The 19,223-nt window shown below is 44.4% G+C and overlaps 1 protein-coding gene across 1 annotated transcript in view; it reads right to left on the bottom strand.

The window, feature by feature from the left end:
- QRFPR (pyroglutamylated RFamide peptide receptor) overlaps window positions 1–3,537 on the bottom strand; it is a 73,985-nt gene extending 70,448 nt beyond the window's left edge. Inside the window, exon 1 of the mRNA XM_075849721.1 lies at window positions 2,581–3,537. Coding sequence (XP_075705836.1) covers window positions 2,581–2,920 — 340 coding nt within the window. The 5' untranslated portion in view covers window positions 2,921–3,537. The remainder of the gene's footprint in view (window positions 1–2,580) is intronic.
- Window positions 3,538–19,223: the final 15,686 nt, after the last annotated feature.

Raw genomic sequence — 19,223 nt, 5'->3', positions numbered from 1 at the left:
GACGTGGCGGAATTTTTCCGCTGCAAATGTTGGTGCAGATTTGGGGCTATTACGCAACGAATCTGCACCAACATTTGCATATTTGACAGGTAATTCAGACGTTGCAGAAATCACAGCGGACTTGCCACAGATTTCAGTTTTTGCATTGTAAAGGCTGAAATCCGCAGTGAAATTCCGCTTCTTCTCCACAACGTCATGTGCATGCTTCGGAGGGAAAATTCCGCACCACAGCCTAATTTCCCCACAGTTATTTTCTGCATCGTCTGAACTAACTTTCCTAAAAATGTATAGAAAGAAATGAAAAAAACGGCTGTGGCAGAATTCCACTGCGGACTGTCCGCAGCGGAATTCAACAGCACAGCAATTCCGCCACGTGTGAATGTGCCCTTAAAACGCCATAAATAACGCATGTTAAATTTCATAACTGCTAGCGTTTTCAGAAGCATTTTTTGATGCCAAACATTTTCTGTGTGTGAAGGAGGCCTTAAGGCTGGTCTAGACTTAGACTTTTTTTTTGCAGTGAGTAATTTAATTGCTGTCCATAGGATTGCATTAGGCTAGGGCTATTTGCCTCACTACAAAAAATAAATCGCTACAATATCGCTGTGATAAATTGCTGCCCAGAGGAATGCATTAAGTAGCTTCAAAATCTCTTCAAAATCTCATTAGTAAAGTGATTTGCTAGCATTTTTTTTTTATAATCGCTACATCCTGGGATTTCAGAGCTACATAGTTATGCCAGTTGCACACGACTGATGTGCCACTCGCATCCGATTGGCACCCGATAGTCTTCACGGACCCATTCACTTTAGCTGGTGAATCGGCTCAGTGAAAACTGACCCGATTCTCTGATGGCGCACACGGTCGTTTGCATGAGGCATTATTTGGAGTGATTTTGAAGAAATTTTCAAGCATCTCAATGCATTCCTATGGACAGCGATTTATCACAGAGATATCGCAGTGATTATTTTTTATTTAGCTAAATTTCCTTAGCCTAATACATTCCAATGGACAGCAATTAGAGTGATACAAAAAAATGGCATAGACCGGTTATATAGTGACATGGACAGGATCAAATCCCATCCTGAGAGAGCAGGAAAGCCTTTCTTTGGAAAAGGCGAGCACCGATTTGGATCCTGCACTAAATATTTACCTTATACACAGAGCCATAAAATAGATGTGTGCATGAGCCCTACGGCAAGTCCTATAGCAGCTAAATGTTCAAACTAAAACACAGTAACAGATTTAGTGCCCTTCTTATGAACAAACCTATTTAAATTGCATAATAACTGTTGCATATGTCCAATATCCAAAAAAGAATTTGGATGGTGTTCCATATTTAATGTGAAAGTAATAAAAATGATATATATGAGCTTTGATCAGGCTTTGGTGAGACAGGACGGCATTTAATAACTGACAGTGCAGTATTGGTTATTCTTGACTAAACTGACTATAAAAATGGGTGTATACTATACATGATATACTATATCCCAACTATTGATGAACCTGAGATGTAATTATACATTGGCCTAGCTACTGCAGAACCTCTTTGAGAAAAATGAAGCTTCAAGTCAACAGTTAAAAGTGGATTTATTTAACAGACAGATTGATAGATTTGGAATTCTATCTCTCTACTATCTATCTATCTATCTATCTATCTATCTATCTATCTATCTATCTATCTATCTATCTATCTATCTATCTATCTATCTATCTATCTATCTATCCATCTATCTCATATCTATCTATCTATCTATCTATCTATCTATCTATCTATCTATCTATCTATCTATCTATCTATCTATCTATCTATCTATCTATCTATCTATCTATCTCTCTCATATCTATCTATCTATCTATCTATCTATCTATCTATCTATCTATCTATCTATCTATCTATCTATCTATCTATCTATCTATCTCATATCTATCTATCTATCTATCTATCTATCTATCTATCTATCTATCTATCTATCTATCTATCTATCTATCTATCTGTCTGTCTGTCTGTCTGTCTGTCTGTCTGTCTGTCTGCCTGTCTGTCTATCTATCTATCTATCTATCTATCTATCTATCTATCTATCTATCTATCTATCTATCTATCTATCTATCTATCTATCTATCTATCTCATTATCTATCTATCTCATTATCTATCTATCTCACTATCTATCTATCTATCTATCTATCTATCTATCTATCTATCTATCTATCTATCTATCTATCTATCTATCTATCTATCTATCTATCTATCTGTCTGTCTGTCTATCTATCTCATATCTATCTGTCTGTCTATCGATCATGTTGAACAACAAAGCTCTACAAGGCATTTCTAGACTGGGATTTATGGGTTTGTACATGAAAACAACATTTTCTGATGGAAGAAGTACATTTATGACATAGTAGTGACTACACTTTTCAGCAATATAGCAGGTATGTTTAGTTGGCAGCACCGTATGCAGTAATTTTCTCTGATAAGATTCTTCCCATCAGAGGATAGCTGTGTGATATGACACTTGATGAATCTCACTACAAGTAACAGCATGCTTTATCCTTACTGTTTCCAGATGACAGATACCCACCTCCCAGCCAGTTGGATGAGATGTTCTGGAGCATAGTGAACGGGATACAGAAAAAAGCAATAAGTAAGTCGCTTACAGCCAAAGAGCAGATGAAAATGTTGGTGACCGTCCTCATGGCTTTGCTTCTGGTCACCACGTAGAGGACTAAAGAGTTTCCGAACAGTGCCAGCACAAATATAAGCACACATATTGTCACAAAAGCAACCTTAGTGCGGACAGGGAGCTCCGGGATGTAGACAAGTGGCTGCAGCTGGTAGAGCTCAATGAACTGCTCCCGGGTGACATTATTCTCCTGCAGGAGCCTGGCAATAAGCTCAGGGGTGATATTGAGGGACTGCATTCAGACAATGCACTCTGCTGTGTGATCAGATCCACTCTGCTTCATACAGCTTGTACAGCATCACACTTTACATACTTTCCAACTTCTCCTTAGATCCATTGAAGTCTGAAGTGTCCAGGGCTTGTAATCCACCATCCACAAACAGCACCCTCTATCAGATCCAGGTCCAGCAGGAGGTTACAGGAATGAAAACAGGTGAATAGTCATAGCAAGAACAAAATAGTTGTTGTTTTTTAGCACTAAGAGGTATATATATATATTCTACATGAATTAACACCATCATGAGTAACTAGGAAAATACTAAGAAAGTAAGAAGAAAGATCCCAAGTGCAGAGCTGCTGTTCATCAGTGCAAAGCACTGCACTGTCCATGGTGCTGAAGGACTGCTCTTCTTCATGTATAGCCAGGCGACCAATCAGAGCTCAGCACTAGGCTGCATCCTATTCAGTCCTGAAGGCTACAGGAGCCTGGCCAATTCATCGCCCAGCATATGCCACTCCATTATATGTATAGACTTCATCGCCACCCCACAGAGTCGCAATGTCTTATCTGGAGGAGTGGAGAATTACTCGTCAAAGAGCTAGTCAATTTACGTCTATACGGAGACAACATACTGGGTGATCTGCTACTTAGGAGGCATGACTGGCACTGCTAAATGGAAATGTGAGTACTGTATCAAGATTGCTTGCAGCTGGCAGGCGTCTACAATTATTAACTCAGCTACAGGCTACATACAGTACTACTAAACGCATAGCAGAGCTGAATTTGTCATCTCATTCTTTGCATTATTTCTGCATTCTTAAAACTCACTTGGTTAAGAAAATTGAATATTATGTATAGCTACTGCTAATAGTTGTGATAAAATGATGCATTCAGTGCTACTGCATGTGACAAACTCAACCCTAAGCATCTCCATATAGATGATATTTAAACTTATAGAAAACCAAATAGATGTTACTTAAACTAATACGAAACCTGAAGTAGAAAAACTTAAGGAAAGGTACAGATACGTCTACCCTCACCTTTGCTTGAATTTTGTAAGGATGCCAGTTTCTCAGTACAAAAATTGAACACAATATTGTGGCAGTCTAGCAAAACCTTTTACAGGATGTATTTCACATCACAACCATTGGGTTACCACACATAGACACACAGAGAATAGACATCTCGTGACAGAGTATCACAAAATCATGTTTATGTCAAAGCTAGTCATCTCGTGCCACACATCTCAGGATATGTTGCGATAAGAGAAAAGGTAAGGAAGGACCTATCTGTAGCATGCAGCTGGCAAGCACTTACTGTCCTTAAAGGGGTTGGCCAGTTTATAGGAGATTTTCCTAAATCTCACATGACCACTTCCCTGGCTGTCCCTGGCTGCATCTGCTTTTGTGCAGGTGCTGAAGAGTAACTGAACATGTCTAGTGCATGCACAGATACAGGCAGCTGGATCTTGGGCTTTCAATTTACAGGGCTTTTAGCTGGCAGGTTTAAAGACCGTTATAGGTTTATGTGCCACAACTTAACAGCATATAGCCTTTTAGTAAATTTTCCTATAAAGTGGCCACCCCTTTTACTGTGCTACAGGCTATATGACAGTTATATTTGCTCTATAGATTTAGCAGAGTTGAATTTGTCATTTAAGCCTGCATTATTTCTGTATCTTCAATGCCTACTAGGTCAAGATAATGCATTTATATAATGTAGCATTAGGTGTAACTCTTTTATATGGCTGGCTGTGGTGCTGCTTCTAATATACTTGCTGACATCACACAGCTCCTGGCTGTTTTCGGCTCATGTCTGATATTCTCTATTTGTTTTATTTGAAGCCTTCTTGCTATGTTTGGATGTTTGCTTCCCTACTTTTCCTGAATAAAAATTCTAAAATAGCAAAAAAGGTGTGTATAAAAACGATAAAAAATGAAACCTGCATTGTCTACGGAAAAAACATCGCAAAAATCACGTCGTTAGCCCAACAAATAAAAACGTTATAGCCATTTAACTAACACGTGCTAAAAATGGCTAAACGGTGTCTGGTCCTGAAGGCGCAAAATAGCCCGGTCCTGAACTGGTTAAATTGGAAGTAGTCCCATTGTGTTCTGGAATCTTCCGGTACTAGATCCTGTAACGTTCACAGTCGCGGACTGCCGCCTCTCCTTACCCTCTGACGGCCGCCACCGCAGTCTCTTGTCTTCTGTCCGATGTCTCACTCCTCGGAGACGTCAGCACATGCTGCCGCTCTGCCCTGTAGTGTCCTCTAGGGTGCGCGCACGCTCGTGCCCGGCCTTAAAGGGCCAGTACGCGCACATGCAAATAATGTCTAATTAGCCCCAGTTCACCCTGGACTATAAGAAATCCCCTGCCCTTTCATTCCTTGCCTGAGCACTGTTGTTGTCTACCCATGTTCGTATTGCAAATGATCCCTTAGTTGTATCCTGCTCCCAGTGTCCCCTTATCCCGTATCCTGTATCCCGTGCTCTGTTTTTTCCCGAGCCTTATCTAGTGTTGGAGTCGTGTTGTGCCATCTGCCACGCCTGCTGTCATACAACACGTCTAGTGTCATCTGCCACGCCTGCTGTCATAAGCCACATCTTGTGTCATCTGCCACGTCTGCTGTCATCCACCAAGTCTGGTGTCACCTGCCACTCCTGCTATCATCTGCCATGTCTGGCGCCACCTGCCATTTCAAGCTCCATCTGTGGCAAAGCCTCTGCTACTGCCTGGACTTTTACAGGTACCCTTGTGCTAAGGACTTTCAATAGACTTTGTATAGACTGTGATTTCTCCGGCTGCCACTCCGCTACAGTCGAGTGGCATAATGGGTCCACATACCCCTAGATCATGACAGATCCTCATATGATTTAAATTGGCCAGATGATAAAACATGTGTAAATATCAAACCTATGTTCGTCCGGGACTTACCCAAGAAAGAAGGTTGCAGGCCCGGAACAAATTCCTTGTTACCCATGATCGGTGTCAGCAGGCCATCCATATAGAAAAGCATTGTGATAGAGAGATGCATCTTGCAAGTTGCAACTACTCTCCCAACCACACATGGCAGATCAACAACACTGGACTTGGACCAAGCCACTCCCAGGAACCAGGGAAGAGTCATCACGGGTAAGTCTGTGTGAGCACTCTCTAGCTGTATACACAGTTTACATGAGTGGCTATGCGATGTGTCAAGTATTCTTGTTGTGGTTGCAGCCATATCGTTTAGGAGGCAATCAGGTAGTGTCAATTCTCCTTTCCTTTTTTTCTGTGTTAGAATGTGATGTGCTACGCTAAGCCGCTTGGACGCCCATACAAACTGTTTGAACAGTTTGTTTACAGCGTGGAATAGTGTTTTAGGGCGCGTACCGGGCATTGTTTGATAGAGGTATAATAAGCGTGGTAGAATATTCATCTTCAATACATTTATTCTGCCTAGCCAAGATAAAAGTTTACCCTCCCAGTTAGAGAGATCTCGCTGTAAAGTGCATAGCAGAGGTAAGTAATTGAGAGTGTGGGTGTTCGTAAGGCCAATGAAAACGATAAGAAGACTTGAAGGATTGCACAAGGCGAGTATACAAAGATATATTTAGAGCAGTGCTTTCAGTAAGATTGATTCTAAAATTGCTATAATGACTGTATTGCCTGATAGTAGACATGAGGGCGGGCAAAGTAGTACGAGGTTGGGAAATATACAATAAAACATCATCAGCAAATGCTGAGCACTTAATCTGATGTTGTCCAATCTGCAAGCCTTTGATATTGGGATTGTTTCTTATAGCATTCAGAAGGTGTTCCATCACTAAAGCATAGAGCATCGGGAAAAAGGGGACTTCCATGGCGTGTGCCATTGCTAATTTTAAAAGTAGGAGATAAAAAACCATTTACGTGGACTTTGTTCCTTGGGACCTGAATAAAGAGCTCGAACACATTGGAGCATTACTGGACCCACTCCCAGCTACACCAGCATTTCTTACAGGAATCCCCAGTCCGCCCGGTCGAAGGCCTTCTCTGCATCTAATGAGAGTAAAATGCATGGGATAGAATGCCGCTTGGCATAGTTAATAAAAGTAAAAGATTTTAGAGTATTATCACGAGCTTCTCTTGAAGGGACAAATCCTACCTGATCCGGGTGGATTAGGGACTCAAGCATACCTTCCAATCTATTTGCTATCAATTTTGCATATATTTTTGCATCAGTATTTATCAAGGATATGGGGTGGTAGCTAGCGCATAACTGAGGATCTTCTTCCCTCTTTAGGTATGACAGTGATGTGGGCAAGTAAGAATGCTGAAGGGGTTGGTGCACCCTGGGACAGGACTTGCAGGGCTGTGAGCAATGTCAGCGAAATTTAATCTGTGAAAATTTCATTTTGTAAAAAGCCACTGTAAACCCATCTGTACCAGGGCTTTTACCCGATGGGAGATTTTTAATTACACTAGACAATTCCTCTAGGATAAAGGGTATTTCCAATTGTGCTGCATCTGCCTCAGGAATGGAAGGTAATGCTGTGTCACGTATATACTGTGAGAGAGAGCGGGGCTGTGAGGAAGTGGAGCTCACAGTATGGGGAGGAGGGAGATTGTATAAGGATTGTTCATACTCTAGAAAAGCCCCAGGTATTTTATTGGTCAAATGCACTACGTTACCAGAGGGGTTTTTAATCAACGGTATATATGAGGCAGACATCTTGTCTTTCAATGCTAAAGCTAGGATTTTACCCGGATTATTACCCCATTCATAGAATGAGTGGGAAGATAAGTGTCGAGCACTATCATGATTTCGGTTAAGCGTGTTTTGTATCTCTTGGCGTGTTAGCAAGAGTTTTTGCAGTGTGTCATGTTGTAATGTGCGTTTATGCTGGCTTTCAAATGAGTGGAGGTCTGGTGCAGAGAGCACAGTTTAGTACTCACTTCTTTCTTTAGTCTGGCATCATGTTTGATCAATACTCCTCTCAGAACGCATTTTAGGGCTTCCCATTCAATCGGTATGGAGGTGGTATCTGATACAAAACACCAGCGATTGTCTGTCCGCTGTCTCTAACTTCATTTCCTCTCTCTATCTGAAACTGAATCTTTCTAAAACAGCTCCTTGTGTTCCCACCGTCTACTAACCTACCTAAACCGGATATCTCCATCTCAGTGTGTGGCACTTTCATAACTCCTAAGCAGCATGCCCGCTGTCTCGGGGTTAGTTTTGACTCAGATCTTACCTTTAGGCCCCATGCACACGACCGTGCCCGCAATCACGGCCCGCAATTGCGGGCACGGCCAGCCGCCGACTGACAGACGCATTTTCGGGCCGTGCTCCCATACAAAGTATGGGAGCGCGGCCCGTAAAATGCAAAAGAACGGACATGTTCCATGATTCACGGAACATTTCCACGGCACGCACACCCTTCCGTAGTGCTACGGAAAGGTGTCCACGTTCAATGAAAGTGAATGGGTCCGTTTTTGCGGACCGCAATTGCGGTCCGCAAAAACTGAGGTTTTTTAAGGTCGTGTGCATGGGGCCTTACTCCTCACATTAAATCACTTTCACTCTCCTGTCATTTTCACCTCAAAAACATCTCCAGAATCCACCCTTTTCTTACTGTGGAAACAGCAAAAACTCTCATTATTGCTCTAATTCACTCTCGTCTTGACTACTGTAACCCATTACTAGTCGGTCTTCCCGTCACTAAACTCTCCCCTCTCCAATCTATCTTTAATTCAGCAGCCAGGGTCATCCTTCTTATCAACCGCTACACCAACGCCTCTACCTTGTGCCAGTCGCTACACTGATTGCCCATCCCCTTCAGAATTAAATTCAAACTTATTACTCTCACCCACAAAGCTTTCCACAGTGCTGCACCACCTTACATCTCCTCCCTCATTTCTGTCTACCAACCTACTCGCGCTCTACGTTCTGCCAACGACCTCAGATTTACATTTTGTGTCTCCCTTATTTCCTCATAGATTGTAAGCTCTTGCGAGCAGGGTCCTCACTCCTCTTGTTTGAATTGTAAATTAACTTTGTCACTATGTAATGCCTGATATTGTCTGTTCATGTTCCCTCTAAATTGTAAAGTGCTGTGTAATATGTTGGCCCTGCATAAATATAGATTATTATTATTATTATTATTAATAATCCTAGAAGGAGCAGCCTCTGGCCTTGGCGGTATGGCAGCTGGCCAACAGGACGCAGGTCACAGTCTATAGTTCGTATAGGGTACCTGTGGCAGCTCGGAAAGTAGTAAGACAAGCTCGGCTGGGATTAGGCAGCAGGTAGACATCAGGCGTGGAGTAGTAGAACAGGCGTGGAATACAGCACAGCATCACTACACACAGGATGGCACGGGATAAAGGATACAGGAACAGGGAACACAAGAAACTGGAAAACACTAGAAGACCATTTGCTTAGACAAACTAGGATACGACAAACAACGCTCAGGCATGGAAGCAAGGGGCTGGACCCTTCTTATAGTCAAGGGAACTCATGGGATGATTTCACATTAAAGTCCGGTGCGCGCGCTGCCCCTTTAAGAGCGGGCACGAGCACCCTACGGGACCCGGCCGAGGTGAGTGGAAGTGAGCGCTGGCGGCTCCTCAGGAGGAGACTGGGGCCAGCGCTCGCAGACCCATGGCTGCGGCCATCAGGAAGTGAGTGAACCTGACGGCCCGCAGCCACGGACATGACAGTCTTACGCCCCCTCTTCTTGGGGCCAGAGCGAGAGAGAAAATTCTTCAGAAGGTTAGGAGCATTGAGGTTCTCCTCTGGCTCCCAGGACCTCTCTTCAGGACCAAACCCCTCCAATCCACCAAATAAAAAGTCTTTCCTCTCACTCTCCTGGTGTCCACGATCTCCTTAACCTCAAAGATGTCTGAAGGGCCGCTGGAGGCAACCGCAGGGCTAGGAGTCTTGGTAAAGCGGTTCAGAACCACTGGTTTCAGGAGAGAGACATGGAAGGAGTTGGGGATTTTGAGGGTAGGAGGCAGCCGAAGCTTGTAGGCGACAGGGTTGATCTGCTGCAGGATCTCGAATACCAAATATGGTATCAGTGCGACACTGGCCACAATACCATTTATCAGTGCGACACTGGCCACATATCTATGAATTATTATTTATTTACCGCAATATTATAGACTCTTATTATTCCCTGATGTACTCCGCACAGCCTACATACGCCCCCACATCATAACCTGAAATACCAGTAAAACTCCAAACAACTACCAAGCAAAATCTGCGCTCCAAAAGCAAAATGGCACTCCCTCCCTTCTGAGCCCTGCAGCGTGCCCAAACAGCAGTTTGCGTCCACATATATGGTATCGCCATACCTGGGAGAACACGCTTAACATTTTACGAGGTATTTGTCTTCAGTGGCACAAACTGGGCACAACATATTATGCACTAAAATAGCATATCAGCGGAAAATTGCAATTTTCACTTTGCACCATCCGCTGTGCATTAATCCCTTTGCGCACTGTGACTTAATAGCATGTCATGGTGCAGGGATTTATGTATGGAGCCAGCTCACATGCTGAGCCCACTCCATGCGTTGCGGGTGTCAGCTGTGTATTACGGCTGACATCTGGGACTAACGGACAGGAACAGCGATCGCGCTGTAAAAATAACAGTATACTGCAATACATTAGTATTGCAGTATATTGTACCAGCAATCCAAGGTTCGCTGGCTCAAGTCCCCTAAGGGGACTAATAAAATGTCTAAAAAAAATAAATAAAGTTATTAGTAGTGAGAAAAAAACGAATTAAATAGTTTAAAAAAAAAGTTTTCCCATTTTTCTACTAAAGTAATTTAAAAAAAATAAAGAAAATTGGTATCGCTACGTCCGTAAAAGTCCGAACTATTACAATATACTATTATTTAACTCGCATGATGAACACCGTAAAAAACGAAAATAAATAATTAAAAATGCCAAAATCGCTCTTTTTTTGTCACATTAGGTCTCAAATTTTTTTTTGATAAATAGTGATCAAAAAGTGGTATGTACCAAAGAATGGTACCAATAGAAACTACAGCTTGTCCCGCAAAAAATTTAAAAGTTACGGATCTCAGAATGTGGTGAACCCAAAAAAAATGTATTTTAACAAATAGTTTTCTTTGTAAAAGTAGTAAAATATAAATAAAAACTATATAAAGTTGGTATCACCATAATTGTATTGAGCCGCAGAATAAAGTAAAGTTTTTGTTTTGACCACACGGAGATAGCCGTAAAAACTAAACCCCCAAAAAATGGAGGAATCACAGTTTTTTCCAATTTCAGACAGCAAATAATTATTTTTGAGTTTCCCAGTACACTTTATGCTACTTTAAATGGTGTCAATAGAAACTACAAGTCCTCCCGCAAGAAATAAGCTCTCACACCACTCTATTAACGGAAAAAGTTATGGCTCTTGGAATGTGGGGAGTGAAAAACTAAAATAAAGAAGCAAAAAATGTATCAGTCCTGAAGGGGTTAATTCATTTCTAATTTCATTTTAGTGGAAAAGATTTTGATATTCATTTTCGCTGCCTAATTCTAATAAATTCTGCAAAAGACCTGTGGGGTCTAAATGCTCACTATACCCCTAGAAAAATTCCTTGAGGGTGTAGTTTTCAAAATCGGGGTCACTTTTGGGGGGCTTCCACTGTTTTGGTCCCTCCAGGGCATTGCAAACGCGACATGACACCGAAAATGATTCCAGCAAAATCTGTGCCCTAAAATCCAAATGGTGCTCCTTCGCTTCTGAGCCCTGGTGTGGGTCCAATCAGCAGTTTATTACCACATATGGGGTTTTGCCGTAATTGGGAGACATTGCTTTACAAATGTTGTGGGGATTTTCTTCTTTATTCCTTGTAAATATTAAAAATGTCCATGTTTTTTCAGATAAAAAGTAGATTTTAATTTTTACAGACTAATTCCAATATATTTAGCGAAAAGCCTGTGTGGTTAAAATGCTAACTATACCCCTAGATAAATTCCTTGAGGGGTAACTTTTGGGTGTTTTCCACTGTTTTGGCACCACAAGACCTCTTCAAACCTGATATGGTGCCTAAATATATTCTAAAAAAAAAGGCGACCCCAAAATCCACTAGGTGCTCCTTTGCTTCTGAGGCCGGTGTTTCAGTCCATTACCCCACTAGGGCCACATGTGGGATATTTCTAAAAACTGCAGAACCTGGCCAATAAATATTGAGTTGTATTTCTCGGGTAAAACCTTCTGTGGTACAAAAAAAATGTATTACAAATGAATTTCGGCAAAAAAAGAATACATTTGTAAATTTCACCTCTACTTTGCCTTCATTCCTGTGAAACGCCTAAAGGGTTAAAACACATTATGAATGCTGATTTGAATACTTTGAGGGGTGCAGTTTTCAAAAAGGGGTGATTTATGGGGACTTTCTAATATATAAGGCCCTCAAAGCCACTTCAGCACTAAACTGCTCCCTGAAAAAATAGCCTTTTGAAATTTGGTTTAAAATATGAGAAATTGCTGCTAAAGTTCTAAGCCTTGTAACGTCCCTGAAAAATAAAAGGACGTTCAAAAAATGTTGCAAATATAAAGTAGACATATGGGGGATGTTAATTAGTAACTATTTTGCATGGTATTACTATCTGTATTTCAAGCAGATACGTTTAAATTTAGAAAAATACAAATTTTTGAAAATTTTCCGTAAATTTGGGTGTTTTTCAAAAATAAATACTGAATTTATCGACCAAATTTTCTCACTAAAACAAACTACAATATGCCACGAGAAAACAATCTCAGAATCATTTGGATAGGTAAAAGCATTCCAAAGTTATTACCACATAAAGTAACACGTGCCACATTTGAAAAAATCGGCTGTATCCTGAAGGCCAAAACAGGCTGGGTCCTGAAGGGATTAAAGAGGCCCTCTCACTAGGTCATATAAGTTGAACTGATTAGCTGACCTGAATAGCGCTGTCTCCCTGATTCCAGTGCTATTTTTCTTTTTTTCCTGTTACAGAGATATGGCCACTGTTTTGTTAGCTTCCTCTACACTAATTTGCTGTAGTTAGCAAAAGGGTTGGAGCTAGCTTCCATGCCGCTTATGCTGACCAATCAGTGCGAGGCACCTTGACAGTAGTCTATGCCCTGTTGGCTGTCTACAGCAAATTAGCATACAGGGAACAAACACAACAGTGGGCCATATCTCTGGAACGGGGGGGGGGGGGTCCAAGAAAAAAAGAATTACAGCGCTGGAATCAAGGCGGCAGCGCTATTTGGGTCAGTAAACAAGTTACATTTACATTACATAGTGACAGGTTCTTTTTAAGGTAGTGATACATAGAAGGTAATGGAATATCTGTAAATTTTTTAGTTTAAGCTCAGACTACACGGAGATTTTGGCCGGGACACAGGTCGCGCGTCCAAAGGATGCTGTTTTGTACTGCATACATCGCAGTAATGAAAGTAAATGTGGTTGCTTTGCGACCCTCAAGTTGCCGCAACCGCGAGACCAAAGTAGCAAGAAGTTCAGCCGGTTTAGCTTTCTTTCAACTGTGTAGTCGCAGTCATGGCAACTTGAGGGTCACAAAGAGAAAACATTGAATTTCATTACCTGTTGTGCAGGCAGGGCGACACAGCAATCTTTGACCGTGCAAGCTGTGCCTCAACCAAGTCACCACGTAGTCCTAGCCTAAGGGTATATTTGGAATTTTGAGGCAGATTTTGATCTGCCTGCATGCCGCTTGCAGCGTTTTTCGCGTCGTTTTCTGCTCGTGGCCATTGATCGCCGCGGGCAAAAACGCAGCGAAATACACTTTCTCTGCCTCCCATTGATGTCAATGGGAGGTCAGAGATATAAACGCCCGAAGATAGGGCATGTCGCTTCTTTTTCCCGCGAAGCGGTTTATCCGCTTGCTGGAAAAAAATGCCTCTGCCTCCCATTGAAAACAATGGGAGGCATTTTAGGCAGTTTTTTGGCGCATTTTCCGACGCGTTTTCCGTGTTAAAAATATCGTGTTAAGACACTCTGTGTGACCTGACCCTAAAGGTGAAAATTACCCTTACGCTAGGGCTAAGGATGCAGATTACAGTTGACAGTTAAAGGCCATACGATTTTGCTGGTAATACTGAAGTATGCCCATATATTCAATGTTAATGGCCGCGTGGTTTTGCCGATAAAACTGCGGTTTAGCGTGCAAAATCGTGTACCCATTAACTACATCTACATGTATTTTCACCCTAATTAATTATTGCAAAGTCCATTTGTTTTTGTGTAAATACCTTAGGCTTCATTCACATCTGCGTTAGGGTCCCATTCTGATGTTCCGTCTGAGGTTTCCGTCAGAACAGCACCCTGAACAGACACAAACTGACATGAACGGAAACCTGAGGTTTCCGTTTCCATCACCATTGATTTCAATGGTGATGGATCCGGTGCCCGTGGTTTCCGTTTAGTGTCAGTTGTGCACTGGACCCGTTGTTTTGCCAGAAGTAGAGATGAGCGAACCGGGACAACCGAACCCGGTTTCGTTCCGAACTTCCGGAAAAGTTCGGTTCGCAGCGAATCCGAACTTCACCGGGTTCGGCCGAACCCGTTTTGACCGAACCCGGCTACATTTTGGCACCTGCCACATGTTACATCTAAAATGGAGGATTTCACAAGATCACCTGACATCAGGCTACCCCATAATGCCTTGCAAACGGCTCTCCCAGCCAATCGGAAGGCAGCATAGGGGCGGGCTCAAACCTGCAATAAAAGTCTATGCACGGAGCTCAGCGGCCATTTTACAGACAGGAGCTGTAGGGATAGCATCTCTGTGCAGTAAGGGAAAGCTTTAGGAATCTAAAAGGCAGGAATCCAGAAATCGAAGGGGCTCATCCACTACTCACTACTCAGCCAGTGTGTGAATACGCTTTTATAAGGGGCTCATCCCCATTGCATCCAACTTGCAATACAGGCAGCCTTTGTAGTAGTGGTAGTAGTAGTACTACAAGGCCCAGCATTCCCTGAGTGCACTGCGGCGTGGCTGATAGAAATTCTCATTCATTGCCATTTGGCAAGCCAGTGTCAGTGTGTGAATACGCTTTTAGAAGGGGCTCATCCCCGGCCATTAACATAAATAACAATCCAACTTGCGATACAGGCAGCCTAGTAGTACTACAACGCCCAGCATTCCCTGAGTGCACCGCTGCGTGGCTGATAGAAATTCTCATTCATTGCCATTTGCCAAGCCAGTGTCAGTGTGTGAATACGCTTTTAGAAGGGGCTCATCCCCGGCCGTTAACATAACAAACAATCCAACTTGCAATACAGGCAGCCTAGTAGTACTACAAGGCCCAGCATTCCCTGAGTGCACTGCAGCGAGGCTGATAGAAATTCTCATTCATTGCCATTTGCCAAGCCAGTGTCAGTGTGTGAATACGCTTTTAGAAGGGGCTCATCCCCGACCCGTTAACATAACAAACAAATAACAACACAACTTGCAATACAGGCAGCCTTTGTAGTAGTGGTAGTAGTAGTACTACAAGCAGGGGCGTAACTAGGAAAGACTGGGCCCCATAGCAAACCTTTGACTGGGGCCCCCCCTCTGCTGGGTATCACACAGCACCCCCCCCCCCCCTTGTAGATAGTGCCTCCCTATAGATTCCACCACACAGCGCCCCCCTATAGATAGCACCATACACAGCCCCCTGTAGATAACGCCATACAGACCCCCCCTGTAGATAACGCCATACAGACCCCCTGTAGATAACACCATACAGCCCCCTCTGTAGATAACACCATACAGCCCCCTCTGTAGATAACGCCATATAGCCCCCCCCCCCCAAAAAAAAACGGCCTATAGTTTGTCCTACAAAAGACATGCATCCCCTATCCACAGGATAGGGGATACATGTGTGATCGCTGGCAGCGATAAGGAGAACGGGGGACCGAAAGTCCCCCGAAGTTCTCCATGATTAACCTCGGACTTCTGGTGTCTGCGCAGTTCAATAAAAATGAAAGGAGCGCTGGTCACGCATGCGCACAAGCGCAACCGGCACTCCATTCATTTCTACGGAGCTGCCGACACAGACCCCGGAAGTCCGAGGTTTGTCATGGAGAACTTAGGGGGGACTTTCGGTCCCCCGTTCTCCTCATCGCTGGGCGTCCCAGCGATCCCACATGTATCCCCTATCCTGTGGATAGGGGATGCATGTCTTTTGTAGGAACAACCCCTTCAGTGGCGTCGCGCTGTAGCAGCCATAGCGGCTGCTAGCGGAGCCTGCGACCATGGGAGGGGGCCGTGCCTGCGGGTGCCACGGGCCCCCTCATGCTGCAGGCCCCGTAGAAGTCGCTACGGCTGCTATAGCGGTAGTTACGCCACTGCGTATAGGTTTGTACGGTGTAAAACTACAGCTCCCAGCATGGCCGGAACAATGGTAAGGATATGCTGGGAGATGCGGTTTCACAAAAAAAAATCATACCACCCATCATCTCGCTGCAGATCATACAGTGACTACAATACTGATTAGAGGCAGAATAAACATTTACATTAAGTGACTCACCGGTGACGTCTCAGATTCTAGTTATTTTCTTCTCCCTCCGGTTCAGACATCTATGATGGATTTCTCCCGGCCATGACCCATTTCTGCAGTTTTCCGTTTAGATGTCTTCAGCTTCTCACTTTTAAAACATTTCCGCACCTATAAACAAAGTTAAAATTCTCAACACATCTAAATATAACTGTCACACACGCACACACACACACACACACACACACACACACACACACCTTGCCCCCTGTAGATAGTGACCTACATAGAAGCCCCTGTAGATAGTGCCCACATATGGACTCCAGAGCTGCAAGGCAATAGTGCTAACCACTGAGCCTCTGTGCTGCCCTACATATAGCTTCCCCTATAGTTAGTGCTCCACGTATAGCCCACCTCTGTAGATAGTGTCTCACATATAGCTCCCCCTGTATATAGTGTCCCACATATAGCCCACCCCTGTAGACTGTGCACTACATATAGCCACCCTGTTGCTAGTGCCCCACAGGTAACCCACCCCTGTATATAGTGTCCCACACATAGCCCACCCCTATAGAAAGTACCCTAAAAAATAGCTCCCCTATAGATAGTGCTCTACATATAGCCCACCCTTGTATAGTGTCTCACATATACTGCCCCACATATAGACCCCCCTGTAGATAGTGGCCCACATCCCCACATACAGACCTCCCCTGTAGCTAGTGCCCCACATATAGACCCCCCCCTGTATATAGTGGCCCACATATAGACCCCCCCTGTATATAATGGCCCACATATAGAGCCCCCTGTATATAATGGCCCACATATAGAGCCCCCTGTATATAATGGCCCACATATAGAGCCCCCTGTATATAGTGGCCCACACCCCCACATATAGACCCCCCTGTAGCTACTGCCCCACATATAGACCCCCCTGTAGCTACTGCCCCACATATAGACCCCCTATATACAATAGCCCACATAAAGACGACCCCCCCCTGTAGATAGACCCCCCCATTATAGATAATGCCATTCACATTTTTGAGGAAAAAAATAAATAAACTTGACATACTCACATGATCCCGTTCCCACGCTGTTCACTGGCGATGCAGACATGCTCTCTTCTGAGCATGTCCGCAGGAGCTGAACGAGCGTCCTCCAATGACGCTGATTGGCGGGGCAGAATGACTTGCCCCGCCAATCAGCACCTTGCAAGCATGGAAGCGGCGCGATGATGTCATCGCGCCGCTAGCCAATCAGTGTCATTGTAAGGCACTGGATGGTCAGGCACGGAACATGCCCGGCCATTCAGTGCTAATACATGTATTTGGCTGCCGCTAGCACTGGGGCCCCCTCCGGTGCTAGCGACACCTACAGGCATGATGAGAGGGCCTGTGTAAGGCTCGGCGGCGCGGGCCCCACAGTAGCGGCGCTACCGCTGTAGCAGCCATAACGGCTGCTAGCGGCGCCACCGGGCATTTGGGTGGGCATGTCGGCTGGCGGCACGGGCCCCCTCAAGCCCTGGGCCCCGTAGCAGCCGCTACTGCTGCTACCGCGGTAGTTACGCCACTGACTACAAGGCCCAGCATTCCCTGAGTGCACTGCGGCGTGGCTGATAGAAATTCTCATTTATTGCCATTTGCCAAGCCAGTGTCAGTGTGTGAATACGCTTTTAGAAGGGGCTCATCCCCGGCCGTTAACATAACAAACAATCCAACTTGCAATACAGGCAGCCTAGTAGTACTACAAGGCCCAGCATTCCCTGAGTGCACTGCTGCGAGGCTGATAGAAATTCTCATTCATTGCCATTTGCTGAGCCAGTGTCAGGGCAGATACAGACGGACGTTGCGTTTTTGCGCGTGCAAACAACGCGGCGTTTTGCGTGCGCAAAAACCATTTGACAGCTGCGTGTGTCATCCGTGTATGATGCGCGGCTGCGTGATTTTCACGCAGCCGCCATCATAGAGATGAGGCTAGTCAACGCCCGTCACTGTCCAAGGTGCTGAAAGAGCTAACTCTTTCAGCACCCTCGACAGTGAATGCCGAACACAATATCGAAAAACCTGTTGAAAAAAAAGAAAAAGTTCGTACTTACCGAGAACTTCCCGGCCGTTGCCTTGGTGACGCGTCCTTGGTGACGCGCCTCTCGACATCGGGCCCCACCTCCCTGGATGACGCGCCAGTCCATGTGACCGCTGCAGCCTGTGCTTGGCCTGTGATTGGCTGGAGCTGTCACTTGGACTGAATTGTCATCCCGGGAGGTCAGACTGGAGGAAGAAGCCGGGAGTTATCGGTAAGTCAGAACTTCGTTTTTTTTTCTACAGGTTCATGTATATTGGGATCGGAAGTCACTGTCCATGGTGCTGAAACAGTTTAACTCTTTCAGCACCATGGACAGTGACTATCTCCTGACGTCGCGTACCGATAATTTTTTTGCCGGGTTCGGCCAAAACGAGTTCGGCCGAACCCGGTGAAGTTCGGTTTGCTTGTCCGGCTTCGCTCATCGCAAAGACACTCCGTTTGGATGTTCGGAAACAGAAAAGCACGTGGTGCTTTTCTGTTTACATTCATCCTTTTGACAGCTGGTGCGCTGTTTCAGTCGGTTCGCACGGAAGTGCTTCCGTGCAATCTGCGTGGTTTTCACGCACCCATTGACTTCAATGGGTGCGTGATGCGCAAAATACGCAGAGTTATTGAACCTGTCGCGCTTTTTGCGCAGCAGACAAACGCTGCGCAAAAAGCACGGACTGTCTGTACTGCCCCATAGACTTGTATTGGTCCATGCGTGCCGCGTGAAAACCACGCGGCCCGCACGGACCGAATACACGCTCGTGTGAATCCCCCCTCAGTGTG

Source organism: Rhinoderma darwinii, chromosome 1, assembly GCF_050947455.1.
Source record: "Rhinoderma darwinii isolate aRhiDar2 chromosome 1, aRhiDar2.hap1, whole genome shotgun sequence".
Taxonomy (NCBI): Eukaryota; Metazoa; Chordata; class Amphibia; order Anura; family Rhinodermatidae; genus Rhinoderma; species Rhinoderma darwinii.
The sequence above is the reverse complement of the archived record's forward strand: the minus strand, read 5'-3'. Positions and strand labels throughout refer to the sequence as shown.